Source organism: Lutra lutra, chromosome 5 (assembly GCF_902655055.1).
Source record: "Lutra lutra chromosome 5, mLutLut1.2, whole genome shotgun sequence".
NCBI lineage: Eukaryota > Metazoa > Chordata > Mammalia > Carnivora > Mustelidae > Lutra > Lutra lutra.
Window position 1 is genome coordinate 28,336,828 of NC_062282.1, and position 24,140 is coordinate 28,360,967.

The 24,140-nt window shown below is 38.3% G+C and overlaps 1 protein-coding gene across 1 annotated transcript in view; it reads left to right on the forward strand.

Annotated features, from left to right (window-relative positions):
- Positions 1 to 6,936: 6,936 nt before the first annotated feature.
- Positions 6,937 to 24,140, forward strand: part of SPEF2 (sperm flagellar 2) — a 172,170-nt gene continuing 154,966 nt past the window's right edge. The window contains 1 exon segment of the mRNA XM_047731556.1: positions 6,937 to 7,060. Coding sequence (XP_047587512.1) covers positions 7,003 to 7,060 — 58 coding nt within the window. The 5' untranslated portion in view covers positions 6,937 to 7,002.

A 24,140-nucleotide genomic window follows, 5' to 3' on the forward strand; every position in this document is an offset into this window, starting at 1 on the left:
AAAGAGGTATATAATATCACTCATTATTAAGGTTTTTTGTCCATTCCCTTTCAAAAAGTTCTTTGGTTTCCTTTCCACTCCATACCCAATGGAGTCATTCATGGTAATTCAAAATATGTATCAATTCTGCAAGTCCTAATATTATCTTGTTCAGAATTTCTTTGAGTTTTCCCTTATGCAACACCTCTTATCCTCAGATGTCATCCTAAAGGTCATGCTTAACTTTATGTAAATTTTGGAAGAAATAAAAATTTATCCATCTTCTCCCACCTTCCCTTCATTAGTCTGCCTTCCCTTTCCAGAATAGTTATTCATTTTGCTCTGTTCAGCTCATCTATAAGTTCCTGCATTCCATTCCTGCTGATCTCTTTCAAGATATAATAGATGGTTATGGTTTAGAATAAGATGCAAGATGTGATCCATTAAATTTTCAATGGTCTTTCTGTTAATAGAGGACTCCTGCCTTCCAAAAAACTTCATGTTAATAAAGACCTCACAATTTCCAAAAGAAGACTTCTAAAAACAGCTTTCGGAGTTAAATGATATACACTGGGTTCATATTTTAAGGAGTTCCTTATGTAATTGTGACTTATTCTGATTATAAACAACAGTGCTTCCAAATGATCAGACATTTTCAAACTGTAATAGAAGCCCAGTAATCTCCTCTCTTTCCATTTTTTGTGCAATTTTTATACACACACATGTAAATGCATATATATATATATATATACACCTATGTAGTTTTGTATATGCATACATGTATATCAGAGAATGTAGTATATAAATTGATATATAAATATGGCATAAGTATATAAATATAGACCTTTCTTTGTATATAGTTTTCTGATACAGAATATTTCCATTATTTGACTGACAAATTATTTAAATTCATATCCAATAGACTTGTCCTCATGAAACTTTTGTCAAAATAAAAATTCCATTTTGACTGATAAAATAAAGGTACTTGCAAAGCAGTAGAGCTTATTATAATTATTGGTCATCACATCATCACTCTTTTAGTATACATGATAATCATTAATTTCCAGGTAGCTGTTAAACCTGCCTTGTCTTTGGAAATGCCCTAAGTAATTTCAATACGGATTTTTGGTGAGCTTGGCAGGAATTCCATATAGAAATAGATCTACCTGGTAGATATGAAATTAGTAGTACTTGAACACTGAGTTCCACTTTCCAAGAACAAATTAGGCAGAAGAAACCAAATTTCTTAAAAAGTATATGTGCACGTCTATTATATATTTCTTTTTTTTTCTATTATATATTTCATCACAGTTTACCTTTGTCACATTTGAGTGGTTTAGAATAAGTAAAATTTTGAAGGCCTATTATAAGTGAGGTGATATACAGTAGGTAAAACTAAGTAAAGATAAACCATGAGAGACTCTTAGTCATAGGAAAGAAACAGAGTTCCTGGAGGGGAAGTGGGTGGGGCATGGGGTAACTGGGTGATGGACGTTAAGGAGGGTATGTGATGGAATGAGCACTGGGTATTATATAAGACTGGTGAATCATAGGCCTGGCCCTCTGAAACCAATAATATATTATATGTTAACTAATTGAATTTAAATTACAAAATGTTTAAATTTCAAAACAAAAAGAAAGAAAAAGAATAAAAGAAACTGAAGTTGACTTTGTACTCATTGAAGTGTCTGGATCTCTTTTTGGTACAGTTTGATCCAATCTTCTCAAACTTTTTTTTTTTTTAATATTTATTTATTTTTGAGAGAGAAAGAGTGAGCACCCCCAAGTAAGGGGGGTCAGAGGCAGAGGGAGAAGCAGACTCCCCACTGCACAGGAAGGCAGATAGCAGGGCTAGATCCCAGGACCCATGGATCATGACCTGAGCAAAAGGCAGACTTAACTGACTGAGCCAACCAGGTGCCCCACTCTTCTCAAAATTAAAGAATCTGATAATTTAATCATGTGCTTAGATCAGATATATTAAAATGTGGTATGGGAATTGGTATTAGTCAGAGAAAAGAGCAAATATGAGCCTTCCTTTAGATTTGACTTCCTGATAATAATCAAAACTAACATGATTTAAAGCATCCAGGATCCAGTTACAACCTTGAGAATTCAACCATCTCCCAAGGGTCACTTAATCTGAAGGAATTTTTTTTTTTTCTTCTAGGGGATTTGACTTACTAAGAGCAATTCTCCCTATACTGTGTAATGCTAGGGTGAAACCTGTGCATGTGGATTCCAAAGATTCTGTAGAAGAAGACCTTCAAATTCTATTAAAGTTTGTAATCTCCATGGAGGTCTTAAAAATATTTTCTGTCAAATATGACTCTTTATTCTTTCAGAGGTCATAAAAAGATAGGTAATACCCTAAAAAAATGACTTAGGCTGAAAAAAAGACATTCATAGATACTTTACCCTCTACACACACACACACACACACACACACACACACACACACCCCTTCCAGCTTTCTGACATTCCAGTGTGGAAGGGTCGCAAATAACATGGAAACAGGATTCATACTCAAGTGCGCCTGCCTAGGTGTCAGGGTCTGGGACAGAGCTTAGCAAAATAGTTCAACCTATAAGGGACATTCACAGGTCTATTTAGATACTGTGGGCTTTTCATAAACCCTATTCTTCAGTTTAAAATACTATTCTTCATTCTCAAATTTTATGCTTCCTATTTCTTTCACCATAAAATGTTCTTTCTTATATGAAATGATGGCTGGAGAAGATGCAGTATTTGTGTTTATATTCTTCCTTGAAAAAAAAACAAAACAAAACAAAAAAGAAAATTGGCAACCTCACACCGGCTATCAAATTTGCTTTTGGAAAATTACAACCTGGTAGAATGCGAAAGTCTGGAAATCAGTACCCAGCATGAAGTGCACACACTCCCTTCAATTGTTGCTAAACGATGGGGAATTATCATTGTGGGTTTATAAGCCATTCCATAGACAATTTTATGTTATTACTCTGGCCAGAGAGACTCCCTCTCTACCTTCTCTACAAAAATAAGCAAACAATCAAGCAAACAAGAGGGAATGGAACCACAGTATAATTATATCTTATTTCATAGAGTACTTAAATGGTTGAAATTTTACAAAAATAACAAATTTTTTGTCTCTCCCATGTTCTCTATAAAATCAGTGATTTTCCTTGATATAAAAATATGACATAATTATATAAACTTTTTTAGTTATCCTGGAAAATGGTTATAAAATACTAATTTTCAGGTAATATGTTTGAAAATGTACCAATAAAAATTTTACAATGGGAACAGGTAAGCTCAAAAATCAATGAAAGCTTAGCTGAATAGAACGTAATGCATCATGATGACAATACAGATTTGCAGTAAGAAGAAAAATAAAAAGTAACTTTCTTCATAGGATTGTTGAAGGATCCAAAGAGCCAATTTAATTTTCCACAGTATCTCAGCTCCAGTGGTACCACTGCATAGTCAAATAATCAGCTTTCAATGCCTGCTTCCCTTCAAAGTGGGCAGTGCACTTATACTTTGGGTTTTGTTTTTTAAATACCAATTATGCTAATTTGGTTGATACAGTACTTTTTAAGTTTTCTATATCCTTCATGAATATCTTACCTACTTTATCAGCTGAAATAAAGATACTGAGAATGACGTATTAAAATCTCCAATTAAAATTTTAGGTACTTTGAATTTTAATTTTACATAATTTTAATGTTTCTTAATTCTGCCAGTTTTAGGTTCTGTTATTGGGCATATGAAAAATAAACTTAAGATAGTAAAGTAGGACTTGGCTTCTCTGAAAACTTCAGGATGGGAAAATAAGAAATTAAAGCAGAACATAAAGCCAGGGGAAATAAATGTGGCTCAGAGAAGTTTAGCTTTTTTCCAAAGCTGAAGAGCTAGTCAGAACAATACCAGATACCTGGACCCTGGGGTGTCTGATTCTAAAGCTTGTATTTTATTGGTATATTCCAATTATGAAAAATGTTACAATTGTTTTCTGAGAGAATAAGTACACAGTACACAGTACACACTACACGGCATCACTTTTCAAACCAACCAGTGGGCTCAAAACAACTCTTTATAATCTGCCCTTGACTATACAGAGGAGAAATAAAGATTTATAATTAAATGACAGGTAATGCTTTAAAAATAATTTTTATTTAATTTTAAGATTGCTGTGATGCTTACAATTGGATGCAGGAGACAAATATTCTAAAAACTTTAATTAAAAAACAGTGGGGAAGCCATCTCAGGAACAGATGGGAAACCGTTCATGTCTTTAACTATTCCCTCCCCCAACCAATTGCATGTGGGGACAAACATATTATTTACCATATTAACACAAAATACCAACAAGAGAGGTGATAGAAATTTTGCCCTGAGCTTTAATTCCAATGGAAAGGAAAAGATTAAATGTTAAACTTGTACTAATAACCATAGTAGCAATTTCAAGAAAAAAAAAGAATAGTAAAAGGCAAACATTTAAATGAGAGTACAACTTTTCACTAATATTTTAACGTCAGAATGTTTTCAAGTTGGATGTTTTAGGCACTGAGGAAAATATGCTCTTTTTGTGAAACGAAGAATTTCACCTTTTGCTTTGTAAGTGTCTTTATGTATCTAACTCCTGTGCATAAACTTGTTTTCACAAATATCAAAGGGGCAGTTTGTGTTGTGTGGTTCTGGGTTCCACAGACAAACACTATAAGTAACCCTTTGAAGGAAACAAACAACTGAACAGTTCCTACGGACAGGCACAGAGATATTTTGCTCTGATATGGAGATAATTCCCTGTCTGTAGATGGCGTACGGGCTCAGGTATTCTCTTCTGGTGCCGCTGTGGAGTTTGATAAACCATCAAAAGCAATTTTCTCAGCAATCCAGAAGACATTGTTTTCTATCTTTTGGGTCCCACGGACTGAAATTAAACCTTGGAACCTCTTACTAAATGTAGTATTAGTCATCAGTTTAAATGGGACACCCGGGTTGCCCACTCGGTTAAGTGTCTGACTTTTGATTTTAGCTCAGGTCATGGTCTCAGCGTCGTGAGATCGAGCTCTGTTGTTGAGCTCCACGCTGGGCATGGGGTCCGCTTGAGATTCTCTCTTTGTCTCTGCCCGTACTGATACCCTCCCCCTTGTATGTGCTCTCTCTTAAATAAATAAATTTACTACCAAGATGACATAAAACACAAGTGCCTCAGCAGTGATTTCTAGGCACATATGCACCATTAGAAATCTTTTCAGGGATGACATGTTTCCAATGGATAAAGCTTTATTAGATATATTCCCCTTGCTGTAGAGGCTTTTAGAATCATTTGATCTTCCAAATTTGGACAACTCTAAGGTGAGACATATCAAGTGTATCAGGCCCCAGTTTTGTTAGTAATAAATCACCCTCAGAATTTCCATTGTTTCATTGCAGCCATGTCTGCTGTGTTGGGTGTGAGGAAACTCATGGGATGGGAGAATTTAAAGTTAAGTGAAGTGAAATGGTACCCAACTTTTAGCCAATCAGGACATATGGAGCAATTTCAGATTAATCTTAAGAGACATTTATTCTAGTAGGATGTCACTGTTATTGTAAATATAGTTTAAAAGAATCATAATTTGATGTATCCAGGTCTTTGAGGGGAAATTCTTTGTATTTGTGACATACATAAACACACTGTTCCATATTATTTATCATACACAAGTATACATAATACAAATGCATATAATTTTTCCTATAACTCCACCTAACCTTTAAGAAATTGGTAATGGTGAGGGAAATTGGAAGGGGAGGTGAACCATGAGAGACTATGGACTCTGAAAAACGATCTGAGAATTTTGAAGGGGTGAGGGTTGGGAGGTTGGGGGCACCAGGTGGTGGGTATTGTAGAGGGCACGGATTGCATGGAGCACTGGGTGTGGTGCAAAAATAATGAATACTGTTATGCTGAAAAAATAAAAATAATAAAAAAAAAGAAATTGGTAATGGAAAATTTTTCTGACACTTGTTAAAGACAGTAAGGAAGACTTTATTCAAGGGAGCATCGCAAGGGGGGTTGTACACCAGGGGAGTGAGTTGGGGCTCCATTCTGAACACAACAAGGAAAAGTGTAATTTATAGCCAAGGAGCAGGGCTGGGGCCAGTGGATAGAAAATTTCTAAGGCGAAACATCAAGGTCAAGGGGATTTTGGCTAAACTAACTTGAAGAATCCTTACTGAAGGCAGGCCAGGGGAGCGGATATCAAGGGTGAGGGATGTACAATTTGATCGATATGGAAAGGGCTGGGGTTTTTCTTAAGCAGACCCAGCAGAGCAGGATTCTTGCTAAAACTGGACTAGGGGGCTAAGGACACAGCTCAAATTTGAGCCTCCAGGAGAAGATTCAAAGGAGCCTGACTCGGGTTTGCTCAAGGTGAGAATGTTTGCCAAATACGCTGTAAAATAATTACCTGGAAGGAAAAAATGACCAGCAAATAAGCTCATTACATATTCACCTCTCAAAACACCGCAAAGATAGGGATCCCCCTAACTGTTAGTGCCGCCACCACTAACAACAAAAATGATCATATGTTTTCTAGGTGTCAGGCCCTATACCGGGTCCGGGACTAGGTGTTCTCGCCAGGGTAGACACACAATACAGCATTTGGAACTGGCAATTTGTAAATCAGTGACAAGACAGCTGTCATTAGAGACGATTTTCTGTAGATTTCCTTAAAAGACAAAGGGGAAGAAAAAGAATTGCCCTTCAAGCAAGACTCCTGCTTTTCTAGGCGCCTCTTCCAGGTGCTTCCCTCCACCACCACCACCGCGGAGTCCCGGCGCCTGCGTTCCGTCCCGGCTCACCCGCCGGCAGGGGGCAGGCCACGGTTCTCCGTCCTCCGCGACGGGACACTGGCGTCGCTCTTGCCCCAGGCTCAGGCCTGGATACGCTTCCTTAGCAACGGGTTGCCTTTGGCAACAGGAGGACGCGGGGCCCTCGGCTGGCTTTCCCGCGCGTTCTTACACCGGCTTACGGTAGAAGGCGCAGGCCGAACCATGTCCGAGATTCTGTGCCAGTGGCTCAACCAGGAGGTGAAGGTGTCCCAGACCGTGAGTGAGTGACACAGCCCGGGGAGAGCGGGCTAGGGACGAGCAGGGCGCAGAGCTCCGGAGCGCGGCGTGCGGATGGAAGGTGGCAGAAGGCGCGAGCCCCTGTGCAGTTCAGACGCCTGCGGGGCCAGGCAGCGCCCCAGGCCCGTCCGGTGGCCCCAGTCACCTCAGCTTCTCCCATCCCCATCCTGCCGCTCCCGAGTTACCCATCATCACGGTGGGCCCAACTCCGCAGTCTGTCTCATCTGCTGTGCGGTTCTAAGCAATCAGAGGGTTTAGGGAGAGAAGAATTTGCCGGATTCCATAATCTAGCCCTGACATTATTCCCTTCACATCCTTAGAAGCAGGGTAGGCTGGCAAGCCAATGAAATAGGAGGCCTTAAAGCCAGCTAGGCCACTACTAGATGTGTGTGCCCCTGGACAAGTGACAACACCCTCTCTGAGCGTGTTTCCTCCAACTAGAAAATAGATCCGATCACACTCTCCGTTCCTACCGACCTCGCGGGAGTGGGGTGTGTGTGTGTGTAACGGGTTAATGCAGAATACGTTAACATTTCCCAATTGTAACAGTCTTAGCTCAAAATTTACACACATTAGCTATTTCCGACCACTCTTCACTCTTGGCCCAAGCCTTATTCACTAATGTGATTTTATCCCAGCCATGAAGTTGGCGTCCAAAGTTTCCAACTCCCACAACCACAGAGGCAATTGTACATGCTGGCAATTTCTATGGCAGCCGAGTAATTCCAGCAGAGCCCTCTCCTCCAGCTCAGCTCTTTTCTGTTGTTTCTTAAGCACTTCGTTTTCCAGCTGGTATGTTTTTTGCTCAAGGCAAGAGGTTTTCAGCCCAAATCATTTCAGTCTGTTTTCACAGAAACACCCTTGCATAATGCCAAGTTGCTACCAGAGGGGCAATAGTGCCAACCGGACCTTAGGTCAACCGTGGAATTTGCTAGACCAGTAGTGTTTCTGAAGCGGCAAACTATTTCTTATCAGCATTAGGCTCCTTAATGTTGGAGGACCTCCAGTTGCATTTCCTGAGGTATAAACCCTAGCTTTTTCTTTGCCAAACCATACCCCACACACTCCCTGGGAACTGCAATATATTTTTTCACAGGATTCTAGAATCATCCCATTTTGTCACTGTTTCTCACCTAAAATATGATGCTGATCACAGCACAATGTTTAGCACTTTTTAAAATTCCCTTTTTACCATAGGAGCCAAAGTGCAATATAATTCCCTTAAGTTACACTCCTCCAAAGGAAAGCAGTTCTAGATTGCTGAGTTTAATATGGTTCATTTACTTGGTTAGTAAAAACCACACCTTTTGTTCAAGTCCCCAAGACTCTATTGCATATTGAAACACTTTTGAGAAAAGTAAATAAAATTAATAGGAAACATAACAACAGTAGTATGCCACTGTAATTGTATTAGTTGTAATTATGATTGTAATCCATTTTTGGGATTTTGGTTTTGAGAGGAAGAGGAAGCATTACTTCTTTCTGTGGAAATTATTGGACTGGAGACATTTTAAGTAAGAATTTTAACAACATAAACTATGAATGAAAAAATCCTAATGTCTGCTTCTCTGAAGTTGTTAGCAGATATGGCTGCATATTCTGCATCCCATTCATTAGGAATATGTATTTCTTGACCCCAAATGCTAACTAGAGTCAAAAGAGACAGTCCCTGATGTAACCAGATTCTGTATTGTAAAAGGCTTTCAGATTATAGGAAACACTCACATGCGTTTGGAAACGAATAAGATAGAATTTGTGCACCTGAGGAAGCACACTGCTAGTTGATTCTGGTCATTGGATAAGACATTTTATGGTGTACAGTGAAAAGCTCAGAATTGTTTAGAGAAACTATCATGAAAGAACTATATGTGGCAACAGCCTCTGGAGAAAGTAATATAACAATTTTCTCTATAAGAGTTGTGTTAAGAGTGAGGATTTGCAAACCAGACTGCCTGGGTTGAAATCACTTATCCACCACTCGCTTGCTGGTGACCTTGGGCAATTTATTTACCTCAATTTCATGATACTCAAAATACAAGTCATAATAATAGCTCATCAAGTTGTGTCAAGCTTAAATGAGATAATAAATGTAAAGCATTTAGAATGATGCTTGGGACATAATAAACGCTAAATCTCCCTTTTTAGAAGCTATCATATTACAATCAAAACACCAGAATGTCGGGACATTTGAACAAGGATGTTTATTGCTACATGAATTGTAGGGACAAAATAAAAAAATGCAAAACAATCTGAATATCCTTCAATAGAAGCATACTTGGATAAATGATGCTGTATTCATGCTATGGACTGTTACGCAATTATTAGAAAGGATGAGTTAGGGCTATAACTTTTGACCTGTAAGATATTCATGTATTTCTGTCAAGTAAAAAATAAAAGTTTTAGCTTATCGTGATGAGCATAATCCCATTTTTGTACCAATTAGGAAATATAGATACACAGATACACAGACACACAGACACACAGACACACACATATACAGACACACATCTATCTGTTTACATTAGCACAGAGAAATATATAGAGAGTCATATACTAGACTATTGATATATACATGAGTCTTCATATTGTCTGTTTTTGTAAGCATAGAGAAAAGGATGGAAGGATATAAACTAGTGTATTGATAGCAGTTACCTCTGGGAAAGATGATTGCTGGCTTTTCTTTATATATTGGCATTACTTGGCTTGTTGCTTGTATTGCCCTCATATTTTGGGAGGAAAATTCAACATAGCATTATGTTGAAAATCAAAAAAAGACCAAACTTCACATGATCGATTAGAAGAAAAAGATGTTTGCCATCTTTTAATTGAAATTAGTAAGCATCTTCTAATATAGTATTAGGGAGGATTACATAAGAATTGTTTTCTTAAATGAATTTTGTAGATAAAAAATAACAAAAAATAATAAATAAAAAATATTATTAGACACTTAAGCACTTATACCAGACCCTATGCTAAGCCCTTTACATAGGTTTTTGTTTGTTTGTTTGTTTGTTTGTTTTGGTATTCTAAAGGCCCTGAGAGGTGCACTCCTTGCTGTGTGAAGATGGGTGAGGGAGCTGAGATGCTTGATTTTCTGTTCAGGGTCACAAGCCTAGTGGATCCTAGAGCTAGAATCTGAAGGTAGATCTTTGACTTGTGCTCTTAGGCACTGTATTGCATATTGCAATTTACAGTAAGGGAATATATTTTTTAAAACCTCAATTCTCTCAAGTGTGTTCATTTGAGCTCCTTTCTAAGGATTACTGTTCAGTTTGGAGTTATAAGAAGTACACAGATTCAACTACCCAGGCATGTTGTAACTACACACGGTATAACCTAATTCCTAGATGGCTAAATGGCAAAGGTGGATTTATTAGTGTTTAGAAGCGGTTCAGTCTATATGTTGCTTCCTAGGATGGAGAAAACAATGAGAATGCCAAGTGACTGCATTTACATAATCTTGACAAGGCTGGATAAATGGTTCAGTCATTGACAAGGCAACTAACGCTGATTGATTTCTGCATTATTCTGAAGGGTAGAAGTCAATTTGAATAAAGCATACTGTATTGAATTTCCTGTTGCCTGGACTACCCGGAGTATCAGCAGTAAAGAAAATAAATTCCAATGATCCTCAATTGAGGATCGTCTCACTCCACTTAATGAGGTTTCTGGGAGTCACCAGGGACTTGATTACTCTCAGCCTATGAAGATTCAAAGCTTTGTTACCAAAGCTAAGGATCTCCAGTGAGTTTAATTCAACTAGATGTCTTGGAATACAAAAATTTGCTCAACACAAAATTACATCTGAAATCCAAGCAGTTGTTTTCAAGCAGTTGTTTCTATAATGAAAAGACAAGTAACAAAGAGTAATGTTACTAAAAGATTTGCTGCAAAATTCTTTAGGAACTCTCAATTATTTTCAATAATAAACACTGCCTCTCTTTTTCAAAACTCTTATGAATTCACTGTATGAAGAAACTAGCAATGGCATGTCATAAATGAACATTCTCCATAAATGAGGAGAAATATTTGAATTCTATGTACTGTACAGATCAAATCTTTTGTAAACATGAGTATATACAAGACGGTCCATATTATCTTGGATTCTAAGTGTGGTTATACTGAAAATTGTAAATGCCTTATTATGTATGTTTTAATTGTTTCAATACTCTTAAACATTGTTATCAATAGTAGCAGAGGTGTAATAAAGAGAAAATTGGATTTGGGACAATTAAGTTTTTCTAACTATCAATTTTGTAGCATCTGAGATATAAATAATTATCTTTAGGTCCCAATTTTATTCCCCGAGAAGTAAGCATAATAGTGGTTCTAGTTCTAGTTATGGAATGAATGAGTCATGGGAATGAAGGGTACAGCATAGGGAAAATGGTCAATGGTAGTTAACAGTGTTGTGTGGTGACAGATGGTAACTACACTTGGGGTGAGTACAGGATAAGGTAGAGAGTTGTCAGATCATTATGTTGTGGACCTGAAATTAATGTAACATTGTGTGTCAACTGTACTTCAATTGAAAAATGGAAAAAAATTGTCTATATTTGGAAGTATATCAAGTGGGGCTGGAAATGGAATACACCTACCACAGTGCCTAACATCTATACTCGATCTAGATACTCAATGAATATTATTTCAACTTTTCTTTTGTCTCTTACTTTAAGATAATGCCTACTGTCATGCCTGTCCTATAATAGATATTTAGCAACTAATTGTTCATTACATGAGAGTGTACCAGTGAGGCAAAAGTAAAGTATTATTTTAGACTGAACCTTAGGGATTTGTTCATCTTGAGAAGGTCACCCCGGGTACTTTGATCCTCATCTTTGCGATTTCAGAGGCTCTGTTTTATAACTTAAAACAATTTTTTAAGGAATTGTTTCATATTAGCTGAGATTACATCTTGATTTTAGAAATCAGGGTACCCATTTATTCTGAGGGAAAAAAGGCAAAATAACTTATACTGGCAATTGTACATGATGCATCATTTTGATGGGCTGATATGCTCAGAAGAAGATCAAATTTATAACTCTGATTTCTCACTGATATTGAGAAACTAGATGTAACCAAAAGAACCTTCAAATCAACTAATATTTCATATATTTTATTTCTGTGCTCTAGAGATATTTTATCTATGTAGCTGTGATAGGTCCAATTAGATCAGAGTCAGATTCCCTTCTCTTCCTCCTCTTCCATGAGTGCATGGGTAAACCATATTGCTCGATGATATTTTCCAGTGCTGCTACTAATACAAAAATTTCTAAAGTTACAATATGTGTGCATTCTTCTTTTCTTATAGCAAATCTCTATTCTTAATAAGGTTAATTAATATATCCCAAGATTATTGTCTATCTGATGTGGAAAAATTTAAATGGGTAAATTGTGAGCTTTAGGAAATAATCTATACTCCTTTTTAATTTTGTTTTATAAGTGGGTTTCCATTGGTGGCTAATTTTATCCTTTTATATTAAATCTTAGTAGTTTTTTAGAGAGTCAATTTCTATTTGTACCAAATTTTAGGGACATTCTTTATTCGAGCCCCCTTGTGCACTAATTATACTTTGTTGATTAGGTCTTATGTCCAGACCTTTCAAAAGCATCAAATTTTATTTTGAGAAACACAACAGAGATGTTAAAGTATCCTATTGAATATTTGTTTGTAAATAATATTTTATGATGTGTTGTGGTGACCTTTTATTGGCCTGTGACCTTACCATATCCTAGACTCGTAACTTTAGATAGGGAAAAGAATCTTAGACATATAATTTTTCTTTGGCACATGAGGTAATTAAGTCAGATGTGTTTAGGTATGTGTTTAGGGTTTTATAGCTAGGTAGTGGCAAGTTACCAGTAGATTCTGGGTCTGCTCACTTTTACTTCATTCCTTATTTAACCTGGTGTCATTAAACCACACATTTTCCTCCCTCAGAGTCCTTAGGAAATACACTGTTTCTCATAATACAACAGATTTTGGTATTTTCTGGCCAGCTCAACAGCATTTTCCTTGATGAAAATTTGGCTTCCATTGCCTAGAAACTGAGACACCAGATCTGATACTTGAAGGCTATTGTGTAAATCAATGTCAAATTTTTAAGATATGAAGTCCCAAAAAATGAATGCCACCCAATGTTTTAACCATCAAAGAAAATTAGAATGATACAGAGATTTTGTTTCAGATAGTACATCTTAAGAATTATGATAATGTCTTCTAAGGAGAGGGTTGATCAGCCTATTGTTACACTGGAGGAAAATAAATTGTCAGTGTCCTCCAGCCAGAGACTACAGGACAACATATATTGAACAGAATTGGGTTTATTGACTCGTGACCAACAAGAGAAAACCTATATCATGGGAAGTTGTGGGTCATTCAGTAAAGAGGGTGTTAGAAAGGACTTTAAATATCTGGGTTTGGGGCGCCTGGGAGGCTCAGTGGGTTAAAGCCTCGGCCTTCAGCTCAGGTCATGATCTCTGGGTCCTGGGATCGAGCCCCGCATGGGGCTCTCTGCTCAGCGGGGAGCCTGCTTCCCTTCCTCTCTCTCTCTGCCTGCCTCTCTGCCTACTTGTGATCTCTGTCAAATAAATAAATAAAATATTAAAAAAATATCTGGGTTTGTGTTAGGTATTTTTTGAGGAGGGTTCAAGGAAGCAGCACTTTCCTCTGAATTGGACCATGCCCAGAAGCATAGGTAACTCTATGGGTATCTTAATAGGTCTTATCTAGGAATTGGAGAGAATAAAGTAAGACAAAGCCATGATTAGTAAAAAAGCAGCAAACACTCATAACTGGCCACAGTAGGGGCATTTTTGGTCATTTTTGTGTTTGGGACAATACTGTTTTGGTCTGAATACAGATATGATTACAAAGGAATTTTGTTTTTGTCTTGATCTATCAGGGTCACAGCATGGCCTTGTCTGGGGTTGGTATGCTGTGAAATTGATTATATTCAGCATTAGAATGCCAAGGCCTAGTTGTGAGGGCCAGGCCAACTCCTAGGAAACACCAAGGCCTGTTGGGGCCAGGTCAATGCCAAGCTATCAGCAGCTGCTTTTCTCTCTCTCAAATGGAAGTAAATTTGTTTGGCTTTTCAAATGTGGTTGATAATGCAGACTAGATTTCTGCTTTTCTAGTAAAGGAAGAGTGAAGACTGCGAAGCATAGAATGTATAGGTCTATAGGCCCTTATTTACAATTCCAAAATTTAAGAATCTCTTTACTCATTTGGTGGCAAAACTTAACCAGAAATGCTGTCATGCTATGTTTAGTCTTCATTTCTCCCACTGAAATGTTTTGCTGTAGGAATCAACTGTGTTTGATTACACATGCTTCTGGTGGGAATGATATACCTTATCAGGACATAAGGGAGGGGCCTATGTATGACTTTAAAGACAATATCAAATATTTGCCCTCTGAGTATTGAGTTACTTTTTAAATAAGGATGCTTGTACTACAGTCACTGAGCTTAGGGATTGAGTAATTAATATGACATGTTATCTTAAATTGGAAAACACTGATAATAACAATAAAAATGCTAGGAATTATGCTAAGCATTTACATGCAATATCTCCTTAAATTCTCAAACCAACACTTAGGAGGTAGAACGCATCACTTTCTCTCTTTCAAAGACAAGAAACTGAGACTTTTGTAATTGCACCAAATCCAGCAGCTTGTAAATGAACAAGGAGTCAAACCCAGAGAATCTTTCTCCAAAACCTTTGCTTTCCTCCTTACCATTTTGGAATACAAAAGGCTCATCCCCTTTATGAGCTTTCTCCAGCTGGCTCAGGGTCATTTTGGTGGGAAGCACATGGGCCATTTCATTTGTTGTATCCTGCCTCATATAGAGCTTCCAGAAAGGCCCACGTCAAAGATTGCGGCAAAAGAAGACCATCGTGATAGGGATCAGGCGTTCAGTGGGGAAAATTGGAGGCAGGGTTGAGTTGTTGCTGAATGACCTGGTCCTAGATATAAATGACTTCAGAGCTCAGTATAAAGAATATCACTGAGCTCCCACGGTTTGTTTATTTCTCAGATTATTCATTGATCTTGTCCTAGAGTCAAACCTGACTCCTCTTCCCCAGGAAATTCCAGTGGTTAGTGCAAATAACTTACAGAGGTGGCCATTGCAGAATTAGTCATGGTAGCCAGGAACATTTACTGGGAAGAAAAATATAACAAACCAAAGGGCAAAAATAAACTTTCCTTTGCTTTTTTCTTTTTCTCCTTGTTGTTTCTTTCCCATACCCCTCCCCTTTTCTCTTTTTCTTCCCCCCTCTCTCTCTGGCTTCCTTTCTGTCTACTCATACTTTTTAATCTGTATATTCCTAGGTAATATATGTTCTCTTCATCAACTTCTTTCCTGTCTTATTTCCAGCAGGTAGTCATCTTTTCCTCTTCTTTTATTTTTTTTTCTACGTTTTCCCATTTGTTCTCATTCTTCATTCACCATTCTCCTTTCTGCTTATGTAGCACCTGGTAATTCTGAAGTGACCTATGCATACAGAAGTTGCTGTGCTTGTTTATTTGTAGGAAACTATTCTTTTATATATTTTTTTATTTTTTTATAAACATATAATGTATTTTTAGCCCCAGGGGTACAAGTCTGTGAATTGCCAGGTTTACACACTTCACAGCACTCACCATAGCACACCCACCCCTCAATGTCCATAACCCCACCACCTTCTCCAGACTCCACTCCCCCCAGCAACCCTCAGTTTGTTCTGTGAGATTAAGAGTCTCTTATGGTTAGTCTCCCTCCCGATCCCATCTTGTTTCATTTATTCTTTTCATACCCCCCAAACCCCCACGTTGTATCTCCACCTCCTCATATCAGGAAGATCATATGATAGTTGTATTTCTCCAACTGACTTATTTCACTAAGCATAATACCCTCTTGTTCCATCCAGGTCGTGGCAAATGGCAATATTTCATTTCTTTTGATGAATGCATAGTATTCCACTGTATGTATGTATGTATGTGTGTGTGTGTGTGTGTGTGTATCTCACATCTTCTTTATCCATTCATCTGTTGATGGACATCTAGATTCTTTCCATAGTTAGGCTATTGTGGACCTTGCTGCTATAAACATTCGGGTGCACGTGCCCCTTCAGATCACAACATTTGTATCTTTAGGGTAAATACCCAGTAGTGCAATTGCTGGGTCATAGGGTAGCTCTATTTTCAACTTTTTGAGGAACCCCCATGCTGTTTTCCAGAGTGGTTGCACCGGCTTGCATTGCTATCAACAGTGTAGGAGGGTTCCCCTTTCTCTGCCTCCTTTCCAGCATCTGTCATTTCCTGACTTGTTAATTTTAGCCATTCTGACTGGTGTGAGAATGTGGTTTGGATTTGTATTTACCTGATGACAGATGTGGAGCATTTTTTCATGTCTGTTGGCCATCTGGATGTCTTCTTTGCAGAAATGTCTGTGCATATCCTCTGCCCATTTCTTCATTGGATTATTTGTTCTTTGGGCGTTGAGTTTGCTAAGCTCTTTATAGATTTTGGATACTAGCCCTTTATCTGATATGTCATTTGCAAATATCTTCTCCCATTCTGTCAGTTGTCTTTTGGTTTTGTTCACTGTTTCCTTTGCTGTGCAAGAGCTTTTGATCTTAAAGAAATCCCAATAGTTCATTTTTGCCCTTGCTTCTCTTGCCTTTGGCGATGTTCCTAGAATGAAGTTGCTGCGGCTGAGGTTGAAGAGGTTGCTACGTGTGTTCTCCTCAAGGATTTTGATGGATTCCTTTCTCACATTGAGGTCCTTCATCCATTTTGAGTCTATTTTCGTGTGTGGTGTAAGGAAATGGTCCAATTTCATTTTTTTTTGCATGTGGCTGTCCAATTTTCCCAACACCATTTGTTGAAGAGACTGTCTTTTTTCCATTGGACATTCTTTCCTGCTTTGTCAAAAATTAGTTGACCATAGGGTTGAGAGTCTATTTCTGGGCTATCTATTCTGTTCCATTGATCTGTGTGTCTGTTTTTATGCCAGTACCATACTGTCTTGATGATGACAGCTTTGTAATAAGGCTTGAAGTCTGGAATTGTGATGCCACTAACTTTGGCTTTCTTTTTCAATATTCCTTTGGCTATTCAAAATCTTTTCTGGTTCCATATAAATTTTAGGATTATTTGTTCCATTTCTTTGAAAAAATGGATGGGATTTTGATAGGGATTGCATTAAATGTGTAGATTGCTTTAGGTAGCATAGAAATTTTCACAATATTTGTTCTTCCAATCCAGGAGCATGGAACATTTTTCCATTTCTTTGTGTCTTCCTCAGTTTCTTTCATGAGTACTTTATAATTTTCTGAGTATAGTTTCTTTGCCCCTTTGGTTAGGTTTATTCCTAAGTATCTTATGGTTTTGGGTGCAATTGTAAATGGGATGGACTCCTTAATTTCTCTTTCTTCTGTCTTGTTGTTGGTGTATAGAAATGCAACTGATTTCCGTGCATTGATTTTATATCCTGACACTTAACTGAATTCCTGTACAAGTTCTAGCAGTTTCGAGTGGAGTCTTTTGGGTTTTCCACATATAGTATCATATCATCTGCAAAGAGTGATAGTTTGACTTCTTCTTTGCCGATTTGGATGCCTTTAATTTCTTTTTGTTGTCTGCTTGCTGAGGCTAGGACTTCTAGTACTATGTTGAATAGCAGTGGTGATAATGGACATCCCTGCCCTGTTCCTGACCTTAGCGGAAAAGCTTTCAGTTTTCCTCCATTGAGAATGATATTTGCGGTGGGTTTGTCATAGATGGCTTTGATAATATTGAGGTATGTGCCTTCTATCCCTACACTTTGAAGAGTTTTGATCAGGAAGGAATGCTGTACTTTGTCGAATGCTTTTTCAGCATCTACTGAGAATATCATATGGTTCTTGTTCTTTCTTTTATTAATGTATTGTATCACATTGATTGATTTGTGGATGTTGAACCAACCTTGCAGCCCTGGAATAAATCCCACTTGGTCATGGTGAATAATCCTTTCAATGTACTGTTGGATCCTATTGGCTAGTATTTTGGTGAGAATTTTCACATCTGTGTTCATCGAGGATATTGGTCTGTAATTCTCTTTTTTGATGGGATCCTTGTCTGGTTTTGGGATCAAGGTGATACTGGCCTCATAAAATGAGTTTGGAAGTTTTCCTTCCATTTCTATTTTTTGGAACAGTTTCAGGAGAATAGGAATTAATTCTTCTTTAAATGTTTGGTAGAATTCCCCTGGGAAGCCATCTGGCCCTGGGCTTTTGTTTGGAGATTTTTGATGACTGTTTCAATCTCCTTCCTGGTTATGGGTCTGTTCAGGTTTTCTATTTCTTCCTGGTTCAGTTGTGGTAGTTTATATGTCTCTAGGAATGCATCCTTTCTTCCAGATTGTCAAATTTGTTGGCATAGAGTTGCTCATAGTATGGTCTTAAAATTGTTTGTATTTCTTTGGTGTTGGTTGTGATCTCTCCTCTTTCATTCATGATTTTATTTATTTGGGTCCTTTCTCTTTTCTTTTTGAGAAGTCTGGCCAGGGGTTTATCAATCTTATTAATTCTTTCAAAGAACCAGCTCCTAGTTTCATTGATTTGTTCTATTGCTTTTTTGGTTTCTATTTCATTGATTTCTGCTCTGATCTTTATTATTTCTCTTCTCCTGCTGGGTTTAGGCTTTCTCTGTTGTTCTTTCTCCAGCTCCTTTAGGTGTAAAGTTAGGTTGTGTATTTGAGACCTTTCTTATTTCTTGAGAAAGGCTTGTATCGCTATGTATTTTCCTCTCAGGATTGCCTTTGCTGTGTCCCACAGATTTTGAACTGTTTTGTTTTCATTATCATTTGTTCCCATGAATTTTTTTCAATTCTTCTTTAATTTCCTGGTTGACCCATTCATTCTTTAGAAGGATGCTGTTTAGTCTCCATGTATTTGGGTTCTTTCCAAATTTCCTCTTGTGATTGAGTTCTAGCTTCAGAGCACTGTGGTCTGAAAATGTGCAGGGAATGATCCCAATCTTTTGATACCACTTGAGACCTGATTTATGACCCAGGATGTGATCTATTCTGGAGAATGTTCCATGTGCACTAGAGAAGAATGTGTATTCTGTTGCTTTGGGATGAAATGTTCTGAATATATCTGTGTTGTCCATCTGGTCCAGTGTGTCATTTAAGTCCTTTATTTCCCTGTTGATCTTTTGCTTGGATGATCTGTCCATTTCAGTGAGGGGAGTGTTAACGTCCCCTATTATTATTGTATTATTGTTGATATGTTTCTTTGATTTTGTTATTAATTGGTTTATATAGTTGGCTGCTCCCATATTAGGGATATAGATATTTAAAATTGTTAGGTCTTCTTGTTGGACAGATCCTTTGAGTATGATATAGTGTCCTTCCTCATCTCTTATTATAGTCTTTGACTTAAAATCTAATTGATGGGATATAAGGATTGCCACCCCAGCTTTCTTCTGGTGTCCATTAGCATGGTACATTGTTTTTCACCCCCTCACTTTAAATCTGGAGGTGTCTTTGGCTCTAAAATGAGTTTCTTATCGGCAGCATATTGATGTTTTTTTTTTTTTTTTTTTTTTTTTTTTATCCATTCTGATACCCTGTGTCTTGATTGGGGCATGTAGCCCATTTACATTCAGGGTAACTATTTAGAGATACAAATTTAGTGCCATTGTATTGCCTGTATGGTGACTGTTACTGTATATTATCTCTGTTCCTTCCTGATCTACTACTTTTAGGCTCTCTCTTTTGCTTAGAGGACCCCTTTCAATATTTCCTGTAGAGCTGGTTTGGTGTTTGCAAATTCCTTCAGTTTTTGTTTGTCTTGGAAGCTTTTTATCTCTCCTTCTATTTTCAGTGATATCCTAGCTTGTTATAGTATTCTTGGCTGCATGTTTTTCTCATTTAGTGCTCTGACTATATCATGCCAGTTCTTTCTGGCCTGCCAGGTCTCTGTGGATAAGTCTGCTGCCAATCTAATATTTTTACCATTGTATATTACGGACTTCTTTTCCTGAGCTGTTTTCAGGATTTTATCTTTGTCGCTGAGAGTTGTAAATTTTACTGTTAGGTGACGGTGTGTGGACCTATTCTTATTGATTTTGAGGGGGGTTCTCTGTGCCTCCTGGATTTTGATGCTTGTTCCCTTTGCCATATTGGGGAAATTCTCTACAATAATTCTCTCCAATATACCTTCTGCTCCCCTCTCTCTTTCTTCTTCTTCTGGAATTCCAATTATTCTAATGTTGTTTCATCTTATGGTGTCACTTATCTCTCGAATTCTCCCCTTGTGGTCCAGTATTTGTTTGTCTCTCTTTTGCTCAGCTTCTTTATTCTCTGTCATTTGGTCTTCTATATCACTAATACTTTCTTCTGCCTTATTTATCCTAGCAGTAAGAGCCACCATTTTTTATTGCACCTCATTAATAGCTTTTTTTATTTCAACTTGTTTAGATTTTAGTTCTTTTATTTCTCCAGAAAGGGCTTTATTCTCTCTGGAGAGGGTTTCTCTAATATCTTCCATGCCTTTTTCGAGCCCGGTTAGAACCTTGAGAATCGACATTCTGAACTCTATATCTGACATATTACCAATGTCCATATTGATAAGGTCCCTAGCCTTTGGTACTGCCTCTTGTTCTTTTTTTGTGGTGAGTTTTTCCGCCTTGTCATTTTGTCCAGGTAAGAATATATGAAGGAGCAAATAAAATACCAAAAGGGTGGCAAAGACCCCAGGAAAATGCACTTTAACCAAATCAGAAAAGACCCCAAATTGTGGGGGGGGGGGGGGGGAGAAAGGGGTTAAAAAGAAGTTCAGAAAAAAAAATTAGAAAAAGAAAACAAACAAACAAACAACAACAACAATAAAATACACACACACACACACACACACATATATATATATATATTAGACTGGTGGCTAGAAAAGGGTCACCCACTTAATTTTGGCAGTATTTTGGTCTCCTAGAAGAAACTACCTCCCAAAATTTTAAAGAATGAAAAACATATATAATGATAAACACAATGAATGGATGGAATATGCCTATAAAGATGAAAAAAAAATTTTAATTTCTAAAAAAGGAGTTGATAAAGTAAGTTGTTCAGCAAAATAAAGAAAAAGAAAGTGGAGAGAATTTGCTCAGGCTGGAGACTAGAACAAGCCCAGAGCTAGATTTAGGGTATATTTTGATCTATTAGAAGAAGTTGTACCCCACATTTTTTAGAAGAAAAAACCCTATGTGTATACAAAAAATAAAGTTAGTTACAATGAAGGATAAAGTATGACTATAATAATGAAGGTGCAAAAAAGATTATTTTTTTTATGAAAGATATTGTTAAGATAAACTAATTAAAAAACGTTAAAAGAGGAAAGGGTAAAAGTTAAAAAATTTAGCAGATGAAAGAAAATAAAATTAAAAAAATTAATTAACTGCAAGACTAAAGAATCATGGGAAGAAAGCCATGAATTCCATGCTTTGCTTTCTCCTCGTCTGGAATTCCACTGTTCTCCTTGGTAAGTGAACTTGGTCTTGGCTGGATTTCTTGTTGATCTTCTGGGAGAGGGGCCTGTTGTAGTGATTCTCAAGTGTCTTTACCCAAGGCGGAATTGCACCACCCTTACCAGGGGACGGGCTAAGTAATCCGCTCAGGTTCCACTTTCAGGAGCTTTTGTTCCCTGAACACTTTCCGTAGAGTTCCGGAGGACGGGAATCAAAATGGCGGCCTCCTAATCTCTGGCCTGGAGGACCCAAGAGCTCAGGGCCCCACTCCTCAGTCTGCCCTCAGAGAAAAGTGCTCAATCACTCCCGTCTCCCTGGCCGCCAGCTGTGCTCTGAGCTCACCCAGCCTGTGACCACGCATCTCTGTCTCTAGCACACAGCTCCACCTGGAGTCTCAGAACCCCTTAGATCCCTGAGCTCATCCGGGGCAGTCTCCCCAGATATTGTGGGGACCACACTCACAGAGCAGTGGCGTGTGTCACGGGTTTCAGTTCAAGGTAACCCCAAGATGTGAGCTCACTCCTCAGCTCTGTCTCTAGCCAGATTCCCCACTCTAATACCTGCGAGCTCTGCAACACTCAGATACCCCCAATCCCTCTGTGACCCTGTGGGAACTGGGGCCACACTGACCCCGCGTGGGCTTCATCCCAGTTTAGCTTCTGGAGCGGTGTCCCTCAGTGAAACAGACTTTTTTTTTTTAAATATTTTATTTATTTATTTGACAGACAGAGATCACAAGTAGGCAGAAAGGCAGCAGAGAGAGAGGAGGAAGCAGGCTCCCTGCTGAGCAGAGAGCCCGACGCGGGGCTCAACCTGGGGGGGGTTCTGGGACCTTGACCTGAGCTGAAGGCAGAGGCTCTAACCCACTGAGCCACCCAGGCACCCCAACAGACTTTTAAAAGTCCTGATTTTGTGCTCCATTGTTCCGCCGCTTGCCAGGAGCTGGCCCCTCCCACTGCGGTCTATCTTCTCGTCACTTTGGATTCACTTCTTTGCTGGTCCTACCTTTCAGAAAGTGGTCGATTTTCTGTTTCTAGAATTGTTGCTCTTCTTCTCTTCGATCTCCTGTTGGATTTGTAGGTGTTCGGAATGGTTTTATAAGCTATCTAGCTGATCTCCTGCTACCTGATTTCATCTCAGCCTGTTACTTCTCTGCCATCTTGACTCCTCCCCCTCTGTAGGAAACTATTTGACAATGAGATAATAACTGTTTGCTGTTCTTTGACCTTTATAGCCACAAATGCCTCTATTTTACTCATACCAGAATTGCCTTATTAATACATCATGCATTTCAAAGGAAGTGGATTATTATTTTATTTTTCTTTGACCTTTGTGTAGCAAACCATTTACTAAAGGCCCTTTGCCTACTACATGGAGGGTGACAGAATGGGATACTGATATTCCCTTGTTATTCATGGGCTAGACTTCAGGCATTCAAAGGAAGAGCAGACATAGTGCAAAATCCAGAGGGAGGGGGAGGAGGAGTGGACTACATGAAGGTGGCAGACCAACAGCTTCTGAATGCAAAGCAATAGTCTTTAGACTGTGAATAGATACCCATAGTCTGACAATACCCATAGTATGTCAAATGGCTCCTCAGAAAGCTGAGAGGAAAATAAAGGTGGTCTAGAGAAGAGGAAATGGGGAAAAAAACAACCCAGAAAGAAGGAAGCAGTGACAGAAGAAGTACAAGATACAGTGGAGAGCAGCCCAGGTGTCACAGTAAGGACAGTAAAGGCCACCAACACCAGGACAGCACCGGTGGCCAATAGTGTCTGGTCTTTGAGGAAAAGAGGAAGCAACAATGACTCAGGAGGAGGAGCTAGCACACCTCTGCCCTTTGGACATGGAAGGAGCCATTTGGATTTCAGTGGCTTCAGATACTACTACTATCTGATGTCAAGAAACACAGTCAGTAGATTCTGATGCTGAATGGTTCTGGAGTTCATCCTAAGTAGATAGAGTTAATGGTGTAGTTGACATCCTTTTTAATTATTTTATTATGTATTGATTCAACCTGAGAATTGCAGTATTATTAGGAGTATAAAATATTTTGAGAACAAATATTAGGAGAGCTTTGGGCAAAATTGTGGGCTGGTATCAGATATGCAAGAATATTCTTATGAGAATATGTGGAATGCCAAGTAAGGCCTCTGGGCAGTGACCTTGTGGAGTGACTCACCAACACCACTGCCCACCACCCCCCACTGCAGGCAACCACACACCAAGTACCATCTCTACAGATCATAAAGAGACGTTATTTCTTCATAATCAATTAGCCACTTTATTACTGGTAAAATAGATAAAAGTGGATAATCTGGTATAAAAGAGCTTGCAATACCTCAGTGATATATAGTGTTTGGACAGCTATTGCCTAAAGGACCCTGACAGAAACATGTTGAAGGTTTTGGGAGGTTTTAGAATCATTTGAGAGATGATAGCTTTGTCCTATGATAGCATAATTTATTTTTTGTATCAACTTTGCATATAATCCTTGAATAATAAATAACCCAATATCCATCGCTTTTTAAGAAAAATGCAAGTGACCCACCACTAAGGACATTTTT